Source organism: Melopsittacus undulatus, chromosome 1 (genome assembly GCF_012275295.1).
Source record: "Melopsittacus undulatus isolate bMelUnd1 chromosome 1, bMelUnd1.mat.Z, whole genome shotgun sequence".
Taxonomy (NCBI): Eukaryota; Metazoa; Chordata; class Aves; order Psittaciformes; family Psittaculidae; genus Melopsittacus; species Melopsittacus undulatus.
Genome location: NC_047527.1, coordinates 97840319 through 97865762, shown reverse-complemented (window position 1 = coordinate 97865762; position 25444 = coordinate 97840319). Strand labels below are relative to the sequence as shown.

The window sequence follows — 25444 nt, the reverse complement described above, 5'->3', positions numbered from 1 at the left end:
TCCTCTGCCAAGGAGCCTGTGGGTAGCACCTCCCATGCAGAGATCTATAGTTACTTGATGACTGTACCCTTTATCTAAGATAAGTCTTTATTAGCCCCCAATAACGCTTCACTACAGCAGGTCATAGAACTGCTAGTCATGATTTGTGCCATGGAAGCAGTGGCTGAGACAGAGGTTCATGTACAAGTGTCCATCCATCACCTAAAGCCAAGGATGAGCTATGAGCTTGGGAAGCTGCATGATAAGCTGACACACATAGAATCATAGAACGTTTTGGATTGGAAGGGACCTTAAGGCTTATCCAGTTCCAACCCCCTTCCACTAGACCAGGTTGCTCCAAGCTCTGTCCAACCTGGCCTTGAACACTGCCAGGGATGGGGCACCATGGCATGGGGGTTTCACGTGAAAAGAGGGAAGTAACTTAACAGAGCAAGGGATCAACCAAGCAAGGTCTGGGTCTCACTGCAGCAAGGTGAGGGGCTGTACACACAGCTATTGATTTTTTGGGTCAATGCTGTGGAAGCTATGAGTTGAGCAAATCTCTCTCCTGTGCCAGCGCTGGGAGAAAGGTAAGAATTGCAACACATTCCCAGACCATCCCTGTCTCCACCCTCTCTGTGTCATCTCATTAAATGCCAGCTGGAGGGTGGGGTGATCCCTCCAAGCAGCGGTGCCTGGCACTGCCATGCCATAACACACCGGAAAAGGTGAGGCACGCCCAGCCCAAGGGGCATCCCTCCTGCTTGTATTTACATGCTGTAAGGGCCATTCTGGCAAGTCTGTGCACTTTTCTTGGCCTACGTATGTTGGGAACAGGGTGGGAGGACAAAGGGATTGCAGCAAGCTCTGGGCAGGCTAATCCCCTCGTTGGCATGCAGTTCAACACCCGTTTAAGCTTCCCTCCCGGGTCAGTTTGCTGCGCTGCTCCTGGAAGGTGCTGGTGGAGCAGCCGGGCTGGTTTGGTGGCATGTACTGGCCTCTCCAGCCTTGTTCCACATTGCTTTTGCAGCACTGTGCTGTATTGCAGCATCACAGGACTGCAGCTGACAGCCCCCTAGCAAAAAAGGTGACATTCTTGTCCTGGATCTTGTACTGGTAGGTCTGGACAACATCCTGCTCCCCCGTCAGCTCCAAGGACACTCTCCTAGTTATTTTAATCTGCAAAGGGAAAGGAATAGGTATATTATCTCTTTGGCTACCCCAGTCACAGCACCCTCACCCCCCAATGCCTATTGCTGGCCTGCAGGGAAGGGAGATCTAACCAGTCTCTTTGCTGGCAGCCCCTGACTAGAGACAATGGAGTAACAAGGCCCCAGTGACGCAGCTGCCCTGCCAGCCCAGAAGCAATCACTACAGGCCAGGCTGAGATCCACTGACACGATAGCCTTGTGTCTAGTTGGAACTGGATGAGCTTTAAGGTCCCTTCCAACCCAAACCATCCTGTGGTTCTATGACAGTTTGAGGCAGCTTCCCAGGAAATGGGTATTTTTCTTTGCCGTCACCTTGGGGTGGGATACAGCCTGCACTGCAGCTGCCGTATAAACTCCTTCCAGCCTCCAGAGATGGGGGAGTCCCCAGGTGGCAGAATGTCCCTGACTATCCCTGTAGAAGCAGTCACAGCCAAAAGAGCCCAGCTGCTTCAGCAGATCCTAGTCACTGCAACAAGGATGCTTGTTAGTCCTTAACCATGCTGCAGTATGCACTGTCTCCCATGAAGCAGAAAGAACATGGCTCACCCACCCTTGGACCCACAGGCAGTGTTTTATGTGACATTACCATGTGCCAGCTCTCCATGCTCTCCAATGCATTACCTGCCCATGGACATCCTTGCAGAAGCCGGTCACCAGCCCCTCTACCCACAGGATCAGGTCACTGTGATGACACAGGGAGTTCACAACCAGTTCATTTTCCTCATCTTCGGAATCCTCGTTACTGTGAACCAGCACCACAATGTTGCCCTGGAATGAGAGCACCAGGCAGAGATGAGCCCCTGGCTGATTCCTAATCCCTGCTCAGGGTAAGGAAGAGGATACAGCAATGAGGCTTGTGAAATGCCATGCTAAGCTACTTAGACATCCCCAGCACAGCAGCTGGTTCTGAGCTAAGTCCACAGAGAATATAAACAGCAGATACATATATAAAACTCAGAAACAGCTTGCTATCCCTATAATGTGTGTGTATATATATATATATATATATAACATACAGCCTAAAAATACATCAAGCCTTTGTTACGAGATAGCTGTCTAGTTAAACCAGTCCATCAGGCCACACTAATGGCAACTGAATGAATTCAGAACAGCTACATAGAGACATGGCTGAACGGATGCAGCCAGAGCTGTAATGCTCGAAGCTTCACAGCTCTCGCAAGAAGCAAAATGCTCCCCTACAGCACCACCAACTCTATTAAAAATACATCCCAAGAGTCTCTGCCTCAGCCCATGCAGGTCACCAAAGACTTAAAATAACATGAAATTCCCAGTCAATTGAAATGTACTTTGAGGCTTCAGAACTTTCTTAGACAGAAACAGAAATGTGTTAGTGTGATTTATCATCTTTTTTAGCTGTTTTGAAGGTAAATATTCTCAGCAAGCAGAACATCCCTTGTCAGCATTTACAGCACAAACACCCTGGCACCATATGAAGTGCAGGATAACAAAACCTGACACCATCTACTTTATTTCTCACTCAAGCAGAGAGAAGTGGCCAGGGTGGGGGATGCTGCAATGTAAATAGCAACGGATGGATGTGACTGTAAAGATTTTTGGCTGCAATGCTCTCTGAAGTTAGCACATAGCTCAGGAGAGCTTTGTAGAAGTGCTGCATTGTCATATGCCCTTAGAAATCAGCCAGTGCAACACACAGCAACAGTGAAGACTGGTGGAAGCAAACACTCAGGTGCCTTCTGAGTGGACCTTTATTTCTGTCCCTCGGGAGACTCATCAGCCTCTCGCTACCTTTGTAACCCATTTCCTTCCCTGCTCTCCCACATGCGCACAAACACAGGTGTGAGCAGAGATCTCTAGCGAGTCAGGAGCTGTAAGAAACACTATTTTGCACCTCGAATCCCTGCTCACACATCAGGCACAGCTCTTTTCTAAGCAGCATCTCCTGGGAAACGAGTTGCAAAGGACCTTACACAGGTACTCCAGGGACTAACTCCCTGCAAGTAGCCCTAGAGCAATAATCGGAATTTCTTGGATGGCCAAAGCCTTTCAAGACCTCATCATGCACAGGCGGAGAAAGAAAAAAAGGCCAAGCTGTGCTCCAGAGGCTCTTCTGTAGGCCTAGCATACAGGACATTGCATGCAGAGGGAGCAGTACCTTCAGCTGGGAGCACACCACGACTCTGCAGTAGTGGATGAAGTCCAGCACCGCCACTGCTGTGGCACCCAGGCTGAGCAGGACACTGAGGTCATCCACCAGCAGCACAGGGCCCTTCCAGGAGTCACTGCTGGCAGGAGTCAGGGACACCTGGACGAAGTCAAACAGGGCTTTGAGGTCGGAAGTGCTCTTGCTGGAAGAGAAGGAGGTTTCAGGGGGTGTGGCCCACACATGCATCACATGTCCCCCTCAGCCACTGGAACCAATGTCTTCCCTCACAGGAAAGAACTTCTTCCTCAGATCCCATCTCAATCTCCCCTCTGTCAGTTTAAATCCATTCCCCCTTGTCTTGTCCCCACCTGCCCTTGTCAAAAGCCCCTCTCCAGCTTTCTTGTCGGCCCCTTTAGGTACTAGAAGCTGCTCTAAGGTCTTCCCTAGAGAGAGAAGCCTTCTCTTCTCCAGGCTGAACAGGATGAGCTCTCAGCCCATCTCCATAGCAGAGGTGCTCCAGCCCTTGGAACATTTTTGTGGCTTCCTCTGGACTTGCTCCAACAGCTCCACACCCTTATGTCAGGGCCCCAGAGCTGGATGCAGAGCTGCAGGTGGGGTCTCACCAGAGCAGAGGGGGAGAATCCCCTCCCTCGACCTACTGGTCACACTGATGGTGATGCAGCCCAGGACGCGGTTGGTTTCTGGCCTGCAAGTGCACAGTGCTGGGTCATGGGGAGCTTCTCATCAGCCAACACGCCCAAGTCCTCCTCAGGACTACTCTCAATCCCTTCAGCATCCAGCCTCTACTGCTATCGGGGGTTGCCCTGACTCAGGTGCAGGACCTTGCACTTGGCCTTGTTGAACACCAAGAGGTTCCCATGGGCCCATCTCTCAAGCTTGTCCTGCGCTTGGTCCTGCCACACTGCAGCACGTCTCACTCTCCCAAACCCAAAGGGCTACACGGTCCCACAGTACAGGGGTCTGCAGGGTTTCAGTGCCTGCCCTCACTCTCACTAAAAGTCCATCCACCCCAGCATGAGTCTAAAACAGCAGAGGGCCAGAAGCATCCATGGACACACCAAGTACATGATAGTCCTTGCTTTGAGGCTGGTATTTGCCAGTTTAACAGCCCTTAGTGGATATTTTTCTATCAAATCATAAGGGGCATGGAGAAAGTGAAGTGGGTGGAGAAAGCGAAGTGGAAATAAAAATGAAAGCCAGCATGATTAAAGCAGCACTGTTCTTTTGGATGAGAATATAACTCAACACAATTACAAAGGAATAAAGCTTCTCTGAGTTTTTATTTGACACAAACCTGTTTAGTGCTGAAACAGATCTTCTCTAGACCTAAAACATGCTTGGCAATGGGGATGGGGATCGAAATCGCCTTAAAATGCTGGAGAAGGGGGACAAATCCCTCTTTGAGCAGAGAGAGGCAGGGCTGGGCAAGCACAGCAATGTGCATGGTGATGGCATTTCCCTTTACTTGAGTGCGCAGCTACCAGGTCATTGGGCCTCAGAGGGAAGCCCAAAGGGAGCCTGGCCCAACTGGTCAGGTTTACCTTATAAACTGAAGAGGACTGGGTTGTCCCAGCTGCTCCTCCTGCTCTCCAAACAAGAGGTCAAGGCAGGACTTGAGGCCTTCCAAGAAGACAAGCTGTCCCCGTTCTTTGGCAGCTGTCAGACTGACTCCCTCGAGAGAGGAAAACATCATGTTGCAGAGCAAACAACTTTGAAGAAATGGCATAAACAGAACCAAGCAATCAACAGCCAATTTTTATCAAGCCTTATCTAAACGTGCTAATAAAGTCAATGCTTCAGTGAGTCCTGTGCAGGGGATGACACAGACAGTTCTGTTACTTACATAGACAGTGGTGTACACATTTGTTCTCCTGTATTTCACCAGGAGATTAACAAAACAACACCGAGATTTGGAGTTCAAGCATCCTGGAACTGCTACAGGCTGCCCCAAGGACCCTGCTATGAGCAATTTCTTTGCCCTCCCTTCTTGGGAGGTGAAAGCCTTTGGTTTTCAGTATCCCCAAACTGTTGCTGTGGCAATAACGCTCCCTGGCACAACACAAGCACCTGAGCCAGGCACAGCTCGGATCTAGAGAATGCTGTGGGCTGGGCACCCCAACACTTGCACAACACCCAGCAGAAAGCAGCACGGCTGGGGCTCCTATGGGAAGCAGCCCTGGCCCTGACTCCCCTTGGGAGAAGGAGGAGAGACTGTGACAAACTGCCTGGGGCCATGTGGTGGTGTGCTTCTTTCCTCCCCGCTACAACCCGATCTTTAGATCTTTATTTCCTGTAGCTCTGCTCATGTGATAACCACCAGTGCTGGTGGTAATGGATGGTCTGCTTGTGATGGCTGCATCTGACTCAAAGTGAATTCAGGGAGACAGATAATAGCATGATAGCCAATGTGCTGTGCAACGTGCCCCCCTAACAAGGGGTCAAGGGCTGACTCGAGCCAAGTTTGCAAAGCAAACAACTAACTTCTGTAGCTGGGATGCAAACACGACTATGAGTCAATTATCTTGCTCTGTAACTAGCAGGCAGCCCAGGGCCCATGGAGCTCTCCTACATAGCACCAGGCTGCATGCCACAGTTTCCCCTGGAAAAGTGATACTCCTAAGGTTACTCCTTGGGGCTGAAAGATTCTTTGCCACAAGAGACTCTCAGTAAGTGATTAACAACATACTACACATTGAAATCTTATGTGGTGTAAAAGATTGTGCATATATAATCCTCTAGACACAAACCACTGATCCAAACTGAGATGAAGTCTGAGAACCTAGACTCCTTTCTGAGAAGGACTTTAGAAAGCAAGAGGGTAATTTCTGACCCTCATGACTCAATGGGAGGGTCTCCACGCAGTAAACACTCAAATGTTCACTGCCATTGAATCTTGTTAAATCACTGTTGTATTTCATAGAATCCAAATGGTTTGGGTTGTAAAGGACCTTAAAGCTCATCCAGTTCCAACCCCCTGCCACAGGCAGGGACACCTTCCACCAGATCAGGTTGCTCCATGCCCCTGTGTCCAACCTGGCCTTGAACACTGCCAGGGATGGGGCAGCCACAGCTTCTCTGGGTAACCTGTGCCAGGGCCTCACCACCCTCACAGGGAAGAACTTCCTAATATCTGAATCTCATTTCTGTCAGCTTAATATTTATTATTAAACTTTGTCAAATTGCTGTTTTATATCAATAAATATATTGATAGTTCTTTCTTATGAGTGCTCCAACCACAACAGATCGTGACTCAAACTCAAGCTGAGGTTTTCTGCTTTCAGCCCTGCTTGATCATGAGACTGACCTCGAGAGCCACGTGCTGGGCACATACAGCTCCAATAGAGAACGCCATGGCAGAGCTGCAGCAGACAAGCCGAAGACCCCAACTAGAGACCTAGGTTATGAATTCCTCTCTCACCCTTCTTTCATCAGCAAAGGCTACTTTTGCCAACTATTTTACAGCTCCTCAGCTTACCAGTAACTGTGTCAGTCCACCTTTCAGGGGAAAATTTTGTACCTATTACTGACAAGATCACACAAAGTTATCTCATGTGCACTATCTTAGAACCTCAGCCAAACTGTGCATTTCCCAGCAGGAAGAAGTGCAAATGTGCTTGGCTTTCTGGTGTGGGTTGCTTCCCACATTTCACAACAGGACTGTTGTTTCTTAAAATGGAACCAAGGAGCATTAATGCCAAGATTCACAGTGTCTCGGCAGCCTGTAAATAGGGCTGTTGCGCAATGCAGCAGGTAGGTGGACAAGATGGTGAGATAGATGGTTTAAAGACAGTTCAGGAAGGTTTAGCTCGATGCAGTATTGCTTGACAGGCAGAACTGGTGAACAGGGAACCAGAAACAAGGATCCTGAGAAAGCAATTCTTGTATTCCCTGAGAGAAGATGTCCCTCCAGGATGCTGTGAGGTTCTGAAACCTCAAGAGGGTGGCTGAGCAGGACTGGCCAGGAACAGAAGTCCCAGGGCAGGAGCTCTTGCCTTAAGCCAGGACTGGCTTCTGCCTGAATGCTGAAGGGGCACACACCAGCAGGAACTTCTTAAGCATCACAGAAAATACACATATTTGCTTATTTTCCAAGCAATTGTGCTGGGAACTGCAGAACATTTAAGCTCAGAGTCTGAGTTGTCCAGCAAGAGGAAGGTTCGAAGCAGCAACTTCCCCATGATGTTAAAGCACTGAACAGAGAACTGTGCTTGGCACTGTCCCAACACCTTCTTTTGAAAAGACATTGGAAGTTTTCCAAGCATTTCCCAGTCCTTATGACACTCCTGAGAGCCACTGGGCTCTCTTTGCTCCCACACAAGAGGGAAAGGCAGGAAAGCAATGTGTCCATTTCTGCCTACTGCTTCCTACCTCCATATTTCACCTGCTCGATCTTCCTGTTATTCCAACATGAATATGTAAGTGCCAACATTTTAAAGCCCTTTTCTTCCCTTTACACACATATATATATATAAGATTGTTGTAAAGCCACACTTTAAACATCTGATCAGTGAGACAATCCCTATAAAGGGCTGTGCTCAGCTTCTTTGTCAGGGCATTTCCACATGAGGACCTCCAGAGACAAGGTCTGGGTGGATAAGGAAGAGAGCCTCTAAAGCAAGATTAACCCACAGCTCCTGCAAGGCTTATCAGCTGCCACATGTTCAGCACTCATGAAAGAGATTTCCACTGCTTTCCTTCCCAGCTGAAACTTAAGGGGAGAGATCCTTTCATGAGAGCTGGTGCCAGAAAACACTGTCTACAGCAATCAGAAAACAATGGATCAGAGGCAACCTCTTCCACTGTGGCCAGGGGATACTCTGACAAGCATCCTCAACTAGCAAAGGCTGTCTGACATGTGCCCACCTCAGGTACAGTTTTTAAATCAGCCCGGAGCTTGCCCTTCTTTTTCCTGGTCTTCCACACACGCTTCTGGGAGGAAAGTGATCCCACCTGCCATGCAAATTAGGGAAGGAGAGCCTCAGGCATGGTGCCAGCCAGCACTTCTGGACATATCCCTTTTGTTTTCAAGCATTTTCTCAATGAACAGCATTAATCAGCAAGTATTGCAGCAAACCCTTGCCTCATCTAATCCAAATTGTCTCCTCTCTTTTCCTCTTCTCCCAAGCAAGCCAGGAGCAGTAATTCCCAGGAATGGGACTCTTGGGGAGTGCAGGACCCTTTGCTCTCCCTGCCATACCTCCCACCAGCCCCAAGCCCGGCAGAGGCAGATGTAGGCTGCAGGCAGAGGGATTTAGCTTTTGCAGGTGATACCTGCTCACTAAAAGCATGCCAGAAAGCAGGGCAGGAACGGAGAGCTAAAGGAAGCCTCTTGGGCAACTGCAAGCATACATGATGGAAAAATTTCCAGCTAATGACAGAAGAATCTTTATGTGGCAGGCCAGGGGCAAGGAACGGCCAGCGAATACCTGATGTGCCATAAAGTGGGGCTGGGCAGCACCACAGCCTCACAAACCTCATCCCCTTGTGAATTTTTGGAGTCCACAGCCTTGAAATGCTTTGCTACAGCAGTGACTAAACTCACTATTAATGTCAGTAACTCAGAAACTGATTTTAACTTTGCTTCAGCCATTTCTTCTGGCACATACAAACTCTCTATACTTCAGATACGCAAGAAAATCGTTGATGACAGAGAGAAAGGCTACAGCATGAGAGGAAGGCAGCCAAGGGCAGCGTGCTCACATATAAGACCAGGAATTTGGTCTCTTCAGTGTCACGTCACGATGTTCCTGGGTGGACCCAGCAAGTCCATTTTCCAACTGGGGAACCAGGTCCCAGAGAGACGGCATCGGATGGAGACCGGGATGCCCCCCGCTGCAGTCATCTTCCACAGCAAACTTCTGCTTGTCTCACAGCTAGTAACCTCTGGAAGCATCAGGACAGCTTGAAGACACTGGAAAAAGCACTCAAAATGGCCAACGGCTACCCTCCTGACTTCCACAGACACTACACACATTCCTGCTGCAGAGCCACAGTGCTGCAGAACATGCAAACAGCATGCATTAAGCAGCCCTGAAAGCTTTCATTATCCCACAGCACCACGCTCCATTATGGCTGGGAGCACACAAACGTTATCTCTGGCAATCTGTCATTTACCCATCAGGCCCAGAAATGCTTCTGAAACAGCAGCTCAGCGTGACCAGAGCTGCGAGCACCATGACGGAGCACAACTGTTCTCACCCATCTGGGATGCTGCCAGCCGGGCAGCGTAGTGGCCCTCTGGCCTGCCAGCAGTGACATCCCTTCAAAACAGAACCGCTGCTCACCACGGGCCAATTCATTAGGGAAAGCAAAATATCTGGAAGAGAGAACTAGTAATGGAGCATGTGAGGCAGTGGTCATTAGCTCCAACAGCAAACACAGCCGGGGTACAAAGGGTGACCATCTGTGACCAGGCAACTGACCAAGGTCCCTTCTCTAGTACAACTACCTGCAAGGGCAAGCAGAGGTGACCAGGTGATGTGTGAGCTCAGTGCTGGGGCAGGAGAGAGGCCAACAGGCAAGAGGGAGACCAAATGGGGACAAGTATGTTTTTCCTTCAAAACAAAACATTGTACAAATGAAGCTGGCAAGCAGCCCTCTTGCCATTAGCCTTCCTGCCACTGTGGCCCAGCACACTCTCTACAAGGACACAGCAAATAACATTAGCTGTCCCTCAAAATTAAGTGCAGGTGCTCATGAAAAGAGCAGGATTTGCAAAAAAGGAAAACTGTGAAGCCAGTATTACAGAGGCAGTACAGGCACAAAAATCCAGGGAAGCTTTTTCCTGCAAGTAAAAATACACCACTGTTTCTAGCTAACACATAAGGAGGTGGTTCTGGCCTGGTAAGACCTGGCAACACTGTGGGGAAGAGCACGTAAGGCAAGCATTACTTCAACTGTGCGTAAGTACTTAGTATATTTATATATACACCAGGTACTACAAGGACCAGATCTACCAAACATCACTGTAAAGATCACAGAATATGACTCCGGTTCCAGGATCCTTCCTCCCAGGCGTGGGACCATCCAATTCCCAGCAGAAACAAGAGCATTGCTAAGGTATGAAGCTCTTCCAACTGCAAGCTTTTGGAAGTGCATAATCTCCTGCCAAGAATGATTATGCATGGGAGATTTAACCTAGGAATCATAGAATCACAGCATAGTTTGGTTGTAAGGGACATTCAAAATTCATGCAGTTCCATCCCCCTGCCACAGGCAGGGACACCTTCCACCAGACCAGGTTGCTCCAAGCCCCATCCAACCTGGCCTTGAACACTGCCAGGGATGGGGCAGCCACAGCTTCTCTGGGCAACCTGTGCCAGGGCCTCACCACCCTCACAGGGAAGAACTTCTTCCTCAGATCTCATCTCAATCTCCCCTCTGTCACTTTAAAGCCACTTCCCCTTGTCCTGTCCCCACCTGCCCTTCTCAAAAGCCCCTCCCCAGCTTTCTTGTTGTCCCCTTTAGGCACTGGAAGTTGCTCTGAGGTCTCCTCCAAGCTCCCCTTGGGCTAGGTTCTTTGGAGGAACTACAGCCTGGTCCACTGCAACTCTGCAGGCCAACACAGAGAGCCAAGCAGCTTGTCTTGAGCTTGTCATGGAGGAAGAAAAAGTGGGAAGACAGCGGATGGTAATTTGGTGGGGCATGCAGCTCACCTAACTGCAGCATGACTCAGCTCAGGGTGCTGCCTGGAACTGGGGTTTGCTGCAGCCATGCAGATGACATCCCTGCTGGTCTCCAGGAGAGATCCATAGCAGCAAATTCTTAAGCAGGTTTAAGAGTGACATGACCCTGCTAAAAACCACTTTTACTGAGCCTGGTGTATTCATTTAGGCAAAAAAAAAAAGACTAAAGCAAAGACCTTATGAAAACTCAGACAGATATAAATAACTGATGTTACGACCTCCAACTCCTCAGGGCTCAGGAAGAATTCACAGCAGCATGGGCACCTGTAAAGTTCTAATGTAAGACTGACTCAGACTTGAAACCAACGGGACAGGGACAGCTCACCACAGTGGCAAATTTAATCACCTCTCTGCGCTCCCCTGGGCAACCTGTATTGTTCTTCTTGTCACCTCCCTTCACGTCAGTAACCATTTTGTTGAAGCATCAGCCAGCAAATGATTTCGATTTGCACTGCACATGTGCTGCAGCTAATCCTCACGTTCTCTCCCTTCTCAGACTCTTCCACAAGGGAGATGACAACAGCACCTATTAAAAGCACACACACAACCTGTGCACCAAGAAATTTCATCACATTAGGAAACACACCAACACACACGATTCTGCTTTTAGAGCAGGCAAGGATCCCATACCTAACAGCTGAATCTCCTACCTACATGGGTGGCTTTGTCCCATTTCCTGTCCCTCTTAAGTTCCCCCCAAAGATTTTCTCCTCTCTGCAACACAAAGGGCAGAACTATTCAGTGCTTGAAGAGGCTGGTTTGCTCAGCAGTGGAGAATCTGCTGCACTGGGCAATCACATGTTGAGTATCTGCTGTGAGTTAAAGCTCCACATGGAAAAGCTTTGTTTGCTCAGCCTTCCAATACTTAAAGAGTCCACAAGAAAGCTGGAGAGTGGTCTTTTACAGCAAGGGCAGGTAGGGACAGGACAAGGGGAAATGGCTTTAACCTGACAGAGGAAAGATTGAGATGGGATCTGAGGAAGAAGTTCTTCCCTGTGAGGATGGTGAGGCCCTGGCACAGGTTGCCCAGAGAAGCTGTGGCTGCCCCATCCCTGGCAGTGTTCAAGGCCAGGTTGGCTGGGGCTTGGAGCAACCTGGTCTAGTGGAAGGTGTCCCTGCCTGTGGTAGGGGGCTGGAACTGGGTGAGCTTTAAGGTCCCTTCCAACCCAAACCTTTCTAGGATTCTATATGATTCTGTTATTTTATTTAACTTAGGTCTGAGCCCTCAGACCATTGATCTGCTTTTACAAAGTAAAAGCTGAGTAGTAGCTAAAATGCAGCTGCTTAGCAAGCACCAAAACTCAACCCCCATTTACAGTGAGAAATAAACTGTTATTGCAACACCTGGTTCTTCAGCACCTGTAAGTCTTAATAAGCAGCAGCATTGCTGGGATTTCCAGCAGAACCAGAGGGAGGACTAATTCAAGTCCCATCTCTTCAGACCTGGAAGGTCACCTGGACTTCCCAACCAGAGTATTTCACATCTGGGCATTGCAGAAAAAGCTGAGAACTGTAGTTTAAAGCCAGAGCTCAGGCTGACTTGCTGACACTGGGAATAACCCTGCCTACTTCATTTCCCTGTTTCCTCGTTTCAGGATACACATAATCCTTGCCAGACTCACCAAGGGAAGGAAATCCATTTGAATGCACTCAGCATTTGTGGCTCTTCAGATGGCTCAAACTGATGGCTTGGCCCATAGGGACAAAGAGGCATACAGGTGTTCTTCTGAATCTACAGGGGATTCAGCTCAACACACTTTGTCACAACATAACCACAGGACAGAGCACAAAGTCACTTCAGGAACTCCCATGACATACAGCTGGTGGGTCCTGCAGGCGCACAGAGAGGCCCGTAGGACACAGACACCATGGCATTGTTCTCCCCAGAGCACTAATGAAGCTACATCTACTAGTCTGGGCCTGCCTGGGGAATACTGATCTCCAGAAAACATATCTAAGGACAAAGCAAGCAAGCAGCCGTTCAGCTTTCTGCCCTCTCTGGGGCAGAGCCCAGTGGGGCCCTTGCAGTGAATCTTAGAGCTAAGTTTTCGGCCTATGCCACATCCCTTCTCCAGTGAGAAGTGCTCTCCTACTGCAGGAGCATCACTCCTGACGTCCCCATCAAGATCTGGAAACATCTGCTCACATGCAATTCTCATTCCCTGTTCTCATTTCTTTCCATCCAACAGAAACTCCCTGGATCTGTAATTATTAGCCTATGCAAAGAGACTTACCAGCTTCTGTGCTATGATGTTATAGTGACTGAAGGACTGCAGCAGCGCCACAAAGCAAACCTTACAGCCAGCTGGGAGGGAAGACAAAAAGACACGTTAGCATTTCATATTTGCAAGCTGCCATTATCAAAGAACATAATCCACAGCAGCCAGGCTACCGATCTGTCTGGAAAGTCCTTGAAGTGAGACAGGTCACTTGCTCATGGCTGGGCTTTCAATTTTCACCTTTCTATAGGATTTCCACATTAGGGAAAATGTTAAGCTTAAAAGGAAAAGGAAAGAATAAGAAAAAATTACATAGAAAAGTAAGAGGCCCCTTTTCTGTCTCATTCCATCTTGCCTAGGGTTCTCCTGGCACTGTTTGCTGGTATTACTGCAAAGAGGCCAATGGCCAACCGTGATATGAACTACTGAAACCAGTGATGTGCCAAAAATCCCTGTTTTGACTCTCAGAGAGCGAGTGACCTTGACTGGAAAAACACACAGAACAAGCAAATCTGACACTTAAACATGATTTTGGAAAACCTAGAGTGTGACAACCTGATGTTATGGTTTGTGTATGAACAAAATCACTAGTTGTTTCCTCCTGCCAGAAAGCAGGACGTAGCTTTCAAGTGGAACAAGCAGCAGAGCAGCAAAAGGATGTGGGGAGAGCCTGAGGCAGTGCCTTGGCAGGGCTGTCCCTTTGAGGCATGGATTTGATGGATGAACCACTCAGGGAATGAGGAATTGGCTGGGTGGTTGCAGTCAAAGAGCTGCAGTCAACAGATTAATGCCCAAGTGCAGGCATGTGACAAGGGGCATTGCATAGGGGATTGTGGTTGTTTAACATCTTTGTCAGCAACACAAACAGAGGGATTGAGCACCCTCACCAAGTTTCCAATGACACTGAGCTGTGTGGTGCAGTCAACACACTGGGGGGAAAGGATGGGATCCAGAGGGACCTGGGCAGGAAGAGGTGGGACAGTGCCAACCTCATGAAGTTCAATACGTCCAGGTGCAAGGTTGTGCACATGGGTCAGGGCAATCCCAAGCACAAACACAGGCTGGAGGAGACTGGACTGAGAAGAGCAGCCCTGAGGAGAAGGACTTGGGGGTGTTGGGTGACAAGAAGCTCACCATGCCCCAGCAGTGTGCGCTTCCAGCCCAGAAACCAACCGTGCCCTAGGCTGCATCACCAGCAGTGTGACCAGCAGAGCGAGGGAGGGGATTCTCCACCTATACTCCACTCAGCTGAAACTCAGCCCACAGCCCTGTGTTCATCTCTGGGGCCCCAACATAAGAAGGACATGGAGCTGTTGGAGATAGTCCAGAGACCACAGAAACACTCCGAGAGCTGGAGTGTTTTTGCTATAGAAACAGGCTGAGAGAGCTGGGCTTGTTCAGCCTGGAGAAGAGAAGGCTCCGGGGACACCTTAGAGCAGCTTCCAGGGCCTAAAGGAGCCCAAAAAGAAAGCTGGAGAGGGGCTTTTGACAAGGGGCTGTAGGAATAGGACAACAGGGAATGGCTTTAAACAGACAGAGGGGAGGTTTAGATGGGATCTGAGGAAGAAGTTCTACCCTGTGAGGGTGGTGAGGCCCTGGCACAGGTTGCCCAGAGAAGCTGTGGCTGCCCTATCCCTGGCAGGGTTCAAGGCCAGGTTGGATGGGGCTTGGAGCAACCTGGTCTGGTGGAAGGTGTCCCTGCCTGTGGCAGGGGGGTTGAACTGGGTGAGCTTTAAGGTCCTTTCCAACCCAAACCAATCTAGAATTTGATGATTTTGAACTGTTCACTCTGTCAATAACCTGCTCTCCACAGCTCTTCATGCAGTTCACACTGTTCCATTAAGTAAAACAATTTTTTTAAAATGGGATAAAGCTATAGCTGAGGATGTGGCAATTGATGGGGGGCAGGATGCTCTCCTCCTAGCACTCTAAGTTTCAAGTTTTATAGGTACCAGATTTGCTGGGCTTGCTGCTGTCCCAGAAGAAAACTGAAAAAGTCCGTGAGTCCAGCACCCACTCTGCAGGGGCTGGTAGGTTACTCACAGGTGAAACTGTTAGCAGAAAAGCAATTAGGCAACTTGCCAGGCTCTTTGTTTCTTTACTCACTACCAGCTTATCTATGTGTTAGTTGTTCCTGATAGCTTTAATTACATTATAAAACACCTAGGTAATGAAGGAATTGCTGTCAGCTCCTTCTGTCAAATGCCCCTGTGATTTACAACATTCACTGTACTAATGATGAAATAAGGTACACAGACATTATGGGATGTAACCAAAGACACAGAATAAGTCTCAAGAACAAGTCAGGACTGGGATCCATAAATCCTGATCCCAAAGCTTTGCAGTAATCCGAGGATGTCTCATGCTCTGCAGAACCACCCTCTGCTCACACAGAAACACTTCACACTGAAGGAACCTCCAAGGAGATGGCAAAGGCAAACCTTTGCCTTGGAGAGTCCTGCTGCTGACATACCTCTGAGGTAGAAGGAGAGGAAATGGTGCACCAGGAAGCTGCCATCTGTTCTGGTGTCTCGCAGCAGTGTGAATTTACCCTGAAAAGGAAACAGCAAAATAACTTAACAGGAACACCAGGCACAAACTGCTCCTGGTTCCATCCTGGCAGACAAAATGTCTGCTCAGGCATGGGAACACTCTGCAGGTACTAGTCAGAGAAAGAAGAGGACAAGCAGCCCTACAGCTATCCAGCCATTTAAAGAGGGATGCCAGTGCTTCCTCCAGACACAGCCCACAGGAAAGCATCAGAAGCTGTTGAGTTCAATGCTTTCCAAAAGATGTGCCCACCAGCTGAAAGCCCTTGTGCTAGACTGAGACCATCGTGCTCTGTGCCCACCAAGAACCACCTCCTCACATGGAAACACGCAGCTGGTGCAGAGTACACCAAGTATTCACACACCTGGTGCTGGACACCATCATCATGAATGGCTGGGAGCCATTTCCACCTCTTTCTGCTCCAAGTGGCACAGCTGGCAGGTGGACAACAGCCACTGTTCCCTGTCCACTCTCCTACTGCCACAGGCAGTATCACCTGAGCACTTAAAATGGCAGCTCTGCTACAGCTGCAGCTTCTCCTGTCCCCAAACCACCCTCCCTGTCCCCTGTTCCAGGGTTACCTCAAACATGCCACGTTCAGAGCAGAAAACTGCATCCTCAGAATATGTGTACTGAAGCACAAAGTATATACCTTGTTCTGATCACACAGGAAATTAATTCAGTTCATCAGTGCATGCTTGTTATCAGTACCAGCCTCATCAAGGCATTTGTTTCCATTAAAACCTTAGTCAAGATATTTCTTTAATTAATACAAATCATAGAAGGGTGGTTTTTAATCACAACTTATCAATGCACTTTTCTTTACAATCTATTATAAGAAAAGGAAAAGCCTTTTACAGCAACAAGCAATATACCCATAGGCAATTCACAAGCCATCTATCAGTTAACTCCCCACTGCCCAAAACCAAAAGCAGTGTTAACGGAACAGCAAATACTGAACAGGGCTGCAGAGAATGCAAAGCAGAAGCCAGGGTAGAGAGGTGCTGCTCTGCCTCAGCCAGAGAGCTCTTTCCCACCCAAAAAAGGGGCTAGGTTCTGTGGCCATTACAGTAACAAGAGGCACCATCCCAGTGAGCAGCAAACTGAGATGTACCTTCCATGGCTAAGCCTGGAGGAGTCTCTGGGTTCAAACAGCACAAGTTCAAATGTTCAGAGGTTTATCTTCTGCACGACTTCATCCTCTTCAACATTCCTCTTCCCCACAATGGCCCCCTGCAAGAGCAGACCCTGAGTCCCCCCCCTCACCTGCTAACTCTCCAAAGGCTCTCTCCTCTGCAGAACACAGCAGGATGTTAATATTCAGAGCATACATTATTTTTGCTTTACAAACCCTTAAATCCTGTCAACCCTCACTTTGCTGTCACACTGCAGGTGCTCAGGTAGCACTCAAACCTCTTCCTTTCTGACACTTAAGATGCCAGTTACACGGCGTGGAAGTGTCCAAACCAAGTATCTCCAAAGGCAGCAGCTGCACCAACATACAGCTGGTAGAAGGAAGGAGGGAAGAAAGAAGAGAGGGTGGGAGAAAAGCAAGGAAGGGAGGCAACAGATCCAGGAAAGTCCTGCATCTTGCTTGTGTGATGGCACATCTACCCCCCACACACCCCAATCCTCTTGGCTGATCTATGATTTCAGGAATTCCCATAAGCCTTGGCCTTTCTGTAATCAGTTGGGTAGTGAAGTGTCACTTGACCATCCCATGTATTCTGTCACAGCTAAGGAGGGAGGTACAGACCATACCAGGGACTTCTGTTCTCTGGCCAAGGTGGAAGCTGACAGCAGGGATAATCATAGAACCCCAGAATAGTTTGAGCTGAAAGGGAGCTTAAAGCTTTTCCTGTTCCAAACCTCTGCCATGAGCAGGGACACCTTCCACTGGACCAGGTTGCTCAAAGCCCCAATCAAACTCACCTTGAACACTGCCAAGGATGGAGCAGCCCCTTACTTGTTGGCCCCTTTAGGCACTGGAAGCTGCTCTAAGGTGTCCCCAGAGCCTTCTCCTCTCCCGGCTGAACAAGCCCAGCTCTCTCAGCCTGTCTCCATAGCAGAGGTGCTCCAGCCCTTGGAGCATTTCCATGGCCTCCTCTGGACTCACTCCACGTCCTTCTCATGTTGGGAGCCCCAGAGCTGGATGCAGGACTGCAGGGTGGTTCTCAGGAGAGTTCCCTGAGAGCCTTAGAATACTCCTTCCCTTGATCATAGCCCAAGTGGAATGGTACCATTGTCACCAGGGTTTTGTTTCTAGTAACTACCAACTTGGGTTGCACCCAGGATACAAATCTGATAATGACTAAAGCCAATTACGTTGTGAACCTATAAAGAGTGGTCCTAAATGAGATCGTATGAGCTCTCCCAGTTCACAGTGGGCAGCAACCAGCATCTCCCTCTGAGGAGGATGCCTCTCAGACATCACAAAAGCTCAAGTCTGCCATAATCAGAGGCCTGTCAGCGAAAGACAGGACCTGGGCTGACGTTCCTCCACTCCTTGAGACTCACCCCTCATGCACTGAGATATCCTGGGACATTGGATGTATTTCACTGACTCTCAAGAGAAATTTTTAACAGGGACCCTTAATGTCGTTAGGTATGTGTGTACAGATTGTTATAGCAATGGCAGTAAATTCTGTTGTCAAACTTTGTAAGATCCACCTCAAAACTGGAAAGTATTGCTAAATGGAAACTGTGTAAGAATTCCCTCTGTGGTGAAGCCTGTAAACCTTTAGACGTAACCTGCTGACCAAGTCTAAGACTAGATCCAGATGCACTTCTGCTCTTTCAGGAGTTTAGAAAGCAAGGGGGTTATTTTAAAACTTGTGACTCAACATGAGGGTCTTCTCTACCTTTTGAGCCTTTGGTCTCTGTATCAACCATTTTTAGCTGAATTTTGACTCGATTTTTTCTTTATATGCTTCATTCATGTAATAAGTAAGAGTGAACCTTGCAATCAAATTCTGTTAAGTCATGCCTTTATAAATCTTATTAAATCTGCTCTTGCTGATACCTTTGATGGCCATTCTTTGAGCAACCCAAACCCACTAATTTCTCCACAGCTTGTGGCCACAGACCTCTTCCAAAGCCTTTACCAGCTCCACAGGACACAAATACAGGAACTGGGGATCTATCACCCATGTTGACACAAGGAGGAAGGCATACAAAGCCAGAAGGAATCTGCGAGGATTTCCAAAGTCCATGCAGCTCTTGCACACATCCCCACAGACCAGGTTGATCAAATTGTTTAGCAGCTGGCTGGAAGCAACCAGATCCATGGGGGTCTGGGTAGTGGGCAGCCTCCCCTGACTGCTGGGGAAAAAGAATGCTGCTGAGGAGCTGGTAAGCCCTGGCCCCACCACCAGGACCTTGTTTGCTGGCAGGGAAAAGATCCACAGCCCCCGATTTTCCACCATGAATGCCCACTGCAATTCTTTTCCCCCTTCTTCGTGTCCTTCTCAAGCCCAGAAGGATGCTGCTGGGGATAAAGCACTTGCAAAGGCAAAGCCTTCTTGCAGCCCCTTCATCCACCTGCCCCAGCCCGTTCCCTCTTGCTGTCAGACTCTTTCCACCTGCAGGCTACACAGCAGAAGCTGCAGCTACTTGTTGGAAACTGCCAAAAGTCCTTGGCAGGGCAGTAACGGGTGTCACCAGCATTCAGCAGTGACATATCAGATACACCCACACAGGCGGCAGCTTCATCCACCTGCCAGCCCTGCAGTGAAGGCATTTGTCAGCACTTTGAACATGTCATAAGCCAACTGTGGAGATGGTGGAGATGAGGAGATTCACGAAGGGCTCATGTTTTTTAAGTACAACAGGATGCTGATTTCCAGCACACCATGGCCAGATCATAGAATTATAGAATCCCAGATTGGTTTGGGTTGGAAGGGACCTTAAAGCTCATTAAAGTTCCAACTCCCTGCCACAGACAGTGACACCTTCCACTGGACCAGGTTGCTCCAAGCCACATCCAACCTGGCCTTTGAACACTGCCAGGGATGGGGCAGCCACAGCTTCTCTGGGCAACCTGTGCCAGGGCCTCACCACTCTCACAGGGAAGAACTTCTTCCTCATATCCCATCTCAATCTCCCCTCTGTCAGTTTAGATCCATTTCCCCTTGTCCTGTCCCCACCTGCCCTTGTCAAAAGCCCCTCTCCAGCTTTCTTGTTGGCCCCTTTAGGCACTAGAAGCTGCTCTAAGTTTTCCCCAGAGCCTTCTCCAGTCTGAACAAGCCCAGCTCTCTCAGCCTGTCTCCATAGAAGTGCTCCAGCCCTTGGATCACCCAAAACATTCCACCAGTGTTTTCCAGCTGAGGGGAACACTGCCCTACTCCCACCATAAACTTTGTAAGGAAATACAGGGGTAAACTCAGACACAGATCCCCCAAACCTGCTTTCACTGTGTTAATACCTATCAGGAAAAAGAAAGTGATGTACAACACACTTATATTTTATTAACTTTTTACCTGCAGTGCCTCACAGCTCTTATGCAGAGGCATTTTGTTACAGTGTGATTCCATTACCACAAAAGCTACATGGGTGACCTGAATTAACTGAGTGGCCTGAAGGTGGAGGAACCTCTACAGCACACCACAGGGCCCGGAGGAGCGCTGGGTACCAATTTCCATCCCCGCTTGTGCTGTTCCCCACCACAGGGCAGCGACCACGCACAGACACACCGAGGGGATGAGGATGCAGGCCCCGGCCCCTCCGCAGCGGCGGACACCGGACATTCACCCCTGAGGAGCAGCGGAGACACAAGCCAGAGCGAAGCAGAGGACCCAGCACCCGTTAACGACGCGGTGAGGGCCTAGGCCACGACCACCACACCGCACTCCCGCCAGCGCCGCACGGTGCCCCGCCTCTCCCGGCATGCACCGCGCGGCTCCCGGACTGCAGCTCCCAGCAGCCCCCGCGCGGGCCCGCACGGCCTCCACGGCAGCCCCACTCCATCCTCCCTCCATTGCCTCCCCATATCACCCCTCTCACCGTCTCCGGTCGCTGCGGGGAGACGTTCAGCAGCTCGTTCAGCTCCGCAAACATGGCGGGAGGGCCGCCACGGGGGCACACGGAGTCTTCCGGCAACGGGGACGAGGGGAGGGCTTGCTGCCCCGCGCATGCGCTGAGCGGAGGCGAACGGCGCCGCCTGCTGGAGGGGCTGTGGCCGCCTCATCGCGGCTTCTGCTTCTCTCATGGCTCAGCCGGGTCTTTCCTGCGGCCGCGGGGCTCCGGCTGGGCAGATCCAGCGCCGGCCGCTGCTTTGAGCTTATCCTGCTGCAGGGCTTGGCCTCCCCCATGACTGAGCTCTGAGAGCATCCTGTCAGCCTGGCCAAGCTGTCTGGGCTGCTGGAGGACCCTCCATCCCAGCCGCTAATGAAGGTGCTAAATGGGGCTGGATCCCAGCTCTGACCACTAGTGTTTGGACTTTAGCGGGACTTGCTGCCCCTGATCCCTGGACCAGAGGTGTCCCCCTTTACCCTTTCCCCAGCTGCATACTGGGTTTATATCAGAGAATCCCAGAATGGTTTGGGTTGGAAGGGACCTTAAAGCTCATCCAGCTCCAACCCCCAGCCATGGGCCTTCCACCAGATCAGGTTGCTCCAAGCCCCATCCAACCTGGCCTTGAACACTGCCAGGGATGGGGCAGCCACAGCTTCTCTGGGCACCCTGTGCCAGGGCCTCACCACCCTCACAGGGAAGAACTTCTTCCTCAGATCTCATCTCAATCTCCCCTCTGTCAGTTTAAAGCCATTCCCCTTGTCCTGTCCCTACCTGCCCTTGTCAAAAGCCCCTTTCCAGATTTATTGTTGGCCCCTTTAGGCACTGGAAGCTGCTCTAAGGTGTCCCCAGAACCTTTTCCAGGCTGAACAAGCCCAGCTCTCTTAGCCAGTATCCACAGCAGAGGTTCAGATATATATGGCAGATACAATATGCTGGGAGGCAATGGGATACTTCAGAGGGGTCCATTACTCTCTTAACATTTCCTGTGACATTAGTAGCACATTTGAGTGCTACTGAACATTAGTTTGGCTCTGTCAAAGAGCAAGCCGCAGCAGTTCCCAGCTAGCAGCTGAGCTGTAGCAGCAAATTTAGCCACAAAAATCCACATTACTTAGCATTGCTTTTTGTCCCTCATAACCAAATTTGCATTTTTTTGTCACTTTCCATTTCATTGCCCCACCTAAGCACTTGTAACCTTTGATTCTCATAACGTAGACACATATTGCCAGGCAGAGGGGAAATGTGCTGGTGTGCTGGCTGTCCCAAGGGGCCTGGAGGGAGGATGCACCAGCCTGGCACTGTCTTGTCCGCTGCAAGCATTAGGGGGCATCAAACGATGCTAATAGATGGTGAGCATGGAGTAAGAGAGAGGAGATGCCTGTAGTTTAGCGTGAGGCTCTTCAGAACCACGAATTATCACTGCTGAAGGTTTAGGTGGGTTTAAGAGGGCAAATCAATGGGGAAAGGTCACAGGTCCGTGGCAGAGAGATCTCCTGAGGGGAGGAGGAGATAATCTCCTACCAGTCACCATTGACTCGGAAGTCCCTGAGCTACAAAGTACTGGGGCCTGGGAGAAGAGCTGTGGGGACAGAACTTCTTGCCTTAGCCTTGCTCTTCCCTCACGCTCTGGTTAGGATAACTGTTGTACAAAGGCAGTGGGCTGTATGAATATTTGGTAGAGCCATTGCAGCTGTTCTTCCCTCTTTATTTCCAATGTTTTTATGTGTATGATCTGTAAAATCTGCTATCCTGTCCTCCATCCCTTCTTCAGAGGATTTGGGAATATGCTGTCTCAGCCAGGTCCCAGTGCAGTCCCTGGGATATCCCAGCTGTAATTTCTCTTCCTCAAGAAGCCCTTTGCTTCCTGTCTTTTAACCAGTTATTTAGCTGTGAAAGGACTTCCTCTCTTACCCTTTGATGGCTTCATTTCTGTAAAAGCTTTAGCTGAAAGCTTCTTTAAAAGTCCAAATCACTTTGCTTTTGTTTTCCTACCCTTTCACAGAGCTGGGAACCTGGGTCTGATCTCAGGGAGTCCAGTAACCAGCTGAGTCCCCGCTCTGTGTTGGTGCAGCCAGAGCCTTAATTCCTTTGCCACCCTTTGAAATAGTCTGGCTCCTGGCCTCCTAGTTCCCATGGTTTGCCTGCAGAGCCCCATTCTGCAGCACAGATGCCAGCAAAGGGAGTTCACAGTCAGAGAAGAGCCTGGAGATGTTCCTACCTGGGAGCTCCCCATCAGGCTGCATCTGTGTGCTAGCAAATATGCCATTTTAAGGCCACCTTTTGTCTGCACTGTCACATTTCTCCCTCTATAGCACTTTTCTTCTAGTTTCTTCAGGAACCACAGAGCCCTAAACGCCTTGTAAATGAAAAGAGAAATCCTCTCTTTTTCTCTTTGCAGTGGGAAGGGGACCAAAACCACACGCAAAGTACAGCTGCATCCCTCAAAACACCTCTTGTCCTTCTTAATGTATTCCTTCTCACATTCCATGACTTGTTACCGCGCGAAGGCAGTGAGAATTTCGCCGCTAGAACAGTTGCCCCTTCCCTCCCATCTGCTTCATGCTTATCTGCAGTATTTACAATGCAGCAAACCTTGTAAGTATTGCGTAGTGGAGCCATATGGCATCCATAGGTAACACTGCTACTTACAATTAAGCTCCAATGCTATGTCATACCAGTGGGTTAAAAGCAATTCATGACCAAGAGTAGGAAAAAAAAAACCCAACTGAATCAGTCAAAACAATTAATCTTGCAGTATTTGAGGTAATTCCCAAAAGCACCACAGGGAAAGTTAACTAAAAGCACTTGGTTTCTCGATGGGGGTGCAGGGAAAATGATTTTTAAGAAGAAGGCCCTTTGATTTACCTACTTTGATTATCCCTTTCTGGTGACAGAGATGCCTGCATTACTTATTGCCAAGCTTTCTGGGATATTCCCATCCTTTAGGATTTTAATGTGCAAATCAAATTACACCACAGCAAAAGGAGCATACCAAAGCAGAAGGGTTTTCTTGTCTTCCCATAACGCCGTTGGTGCTGATAGAATGCTAACTGCTTTAGTAATGCTTTGAGTCATAAAAGATCATTAGTGCTTTGAGGCCAGAGAAGGTTAATAGGAGAGCAGATGTTGGGCTGAGTCAATGGCTGGGTAAGAAAAGAAACAGGCAAGTTGTGCCTTTAACTCAGCTTGTGTTTGGGGGATAAATTCAGCCCACTCAATGCTGTGGCCTTGACACAGCAAAAAGCAGCTGGAAGGAATAATGGATGAGCTCAACCAGGTGCTGGAGTTCTGTAAAGAAATGCATGAGACAGGCTTTGAAAAGAATTGCTAAGCCACCGGGTCCCTCCCTGTGACAGTCAGTGGGAAAGGGAGCCTGGAGCGTGGCAGAGCTGTTCTCTGGAGATGGCTCCTGCCATTGTCACTGTTACTTGGATGTGTCACCCTGTTACTTGGACATGTCACCCTGCCATAATGTCACTCCTCACCCCTCTGCCTTCAACAGTGCTCTTTTCTATAGGAAAACTAGGGGGAAACTGGTTTGTTTTGGTTGCGCTAGCAATGCAGACATATTTTTGTTTGCCTATGCTTTGCAGATGAACAGCAAACACCAAAGTGGGTTATGGTGAGCTCCTAAATTCAACCATCATTTCCTGTCTTTGTGTTTGGCCCCACTCCTCACACTTTTGGAAGCCAGCAGATCTCTCCTGTGCCTGCTGGACATGGGGGTCAGGTATTAAACCAGCCATGGGGGTCAGGTATTATACCAGCCAGCACACTTCACCATCTTCCTTGGGGACCAGCTCAGAAATGCAGAGGGTAAAATAGCCCAGTAGCAGCCAGGGAGAGAAAAGTGCTGGCTTCCATGTTCCCTTCTGCTTTAGTTTGGCAACGGTTGGGAAAAGTGCTGCTGGTGAAACAGAATCCCACAGGTATTTACAAAGCCTCTACTCTGTGATTCCCTGAGGCCACAGATCCTAGAATCATAGAATAGTTTCGCTTGGGCTGTAGGGACAAAGCACCAGGGAGGAGACAGGGAAAATAAATATGAATTTTGATGCCTGAGGACATGGTAAAACAGCTGGGACACTTGAGTTGCCTTTAAAAGACACCTACAGAATTAAAACGCAGAACAGCATCAGTGTGTTTTGCCTTCTCCTTACACTGGTTGTGGGAAGTCAGATACACTGTTCAGGGTGGAGTTAGTCTCACATCTGGGTATTCGTTGTCCTGCAAGATTTTATGGGGTATTGATACAACCGAGAAGGAAGAATTATAAGCTAAATAGAGAAAATAGATAGAAAGGGCAAAGACTTTTATTATTTCCCTTTTAAAATGCTACATTTTACCTGTTTGTATCTGTATAGACATGTATATCCCCTTGTGTGCATAGCAACTGTTAAAAACATAGAACACTATTACAAATTACCGTTCTGTCAGCCCCAGTGAACAGAAGACAAAGCTCATAAACCTGTTCTGCAGAGGCAGAGGCAGAGGCAGCAGCTCTGGCAGAGGGATGGAAGAACAGGCCTGACATTTCTGATGAGAAAAGGAGCAGAAGCATCGCAGGATCACTGAGCATAAGACTGGAGGGACCTGGAGAGGTCGTGTAGATAGAGCAACACCTGCCGCCAGGCAGAATCA

At 49.1% G+C, this 25444-nt stretch overlaps 1 protein-coding gene across 1 annotated transcript; it reads right to left on the bottom strand.

The window, feature by feature from the left end:
- Positions 1 to 89: 89 nt before the first annotated feature.
- ELP6 (elongator acetyltransferase complex subunit 6) lies at positions 90 to 20909 on the bottom strand. The gene is made up of 7 exons (XM_005143976.3): positions 20792 to 20909; positions 15714 to 15792; positions 13256 to 13326; positions 4878 to 5008; positions 3325 to 3517; positions 1812 to 1958; positions 90 to 1158 (listed from the first exon to the last, which is right to left on the bottom strand). Exons 1-7 carry the CDS (start codon positions 20843 to 20845, stop codon positions 1030 to 1032), a joined length of 804 nt encoding a protein of 267 aa, XP_005144033.2. The 5' UTR covers positions 20846 to 20909; the 3' UTR covers positions 90 to 1029.
- Between the last annotated feature and the right edge of the window lie 4535 nt (positions 20910 to 25444).

Coding starts and splice junctions, on each gene's coding strand:
- ELP6 (XM_005143976.3), bottom strand. CDS start 20,845: ATGTTTGCGGAGCTGAACGAGCTGCTGAACGTCTCCCCGCAGCGACCG. Junction 13,327..15,713: donor CCTCTCCTTCTACCTCAGAG/GTATGTCAGCAG, acceptor CTTCCCTCCCAG/CTGGCTGTAAGGTTTGCTTT. Junction 3,518..4,877: donor AGTCCTCTTCAGTTTATAAG/GTAAACCTGACC, acceptor CTTCTCTTCCAG/CAAGAGCACTTCCGACCTCA.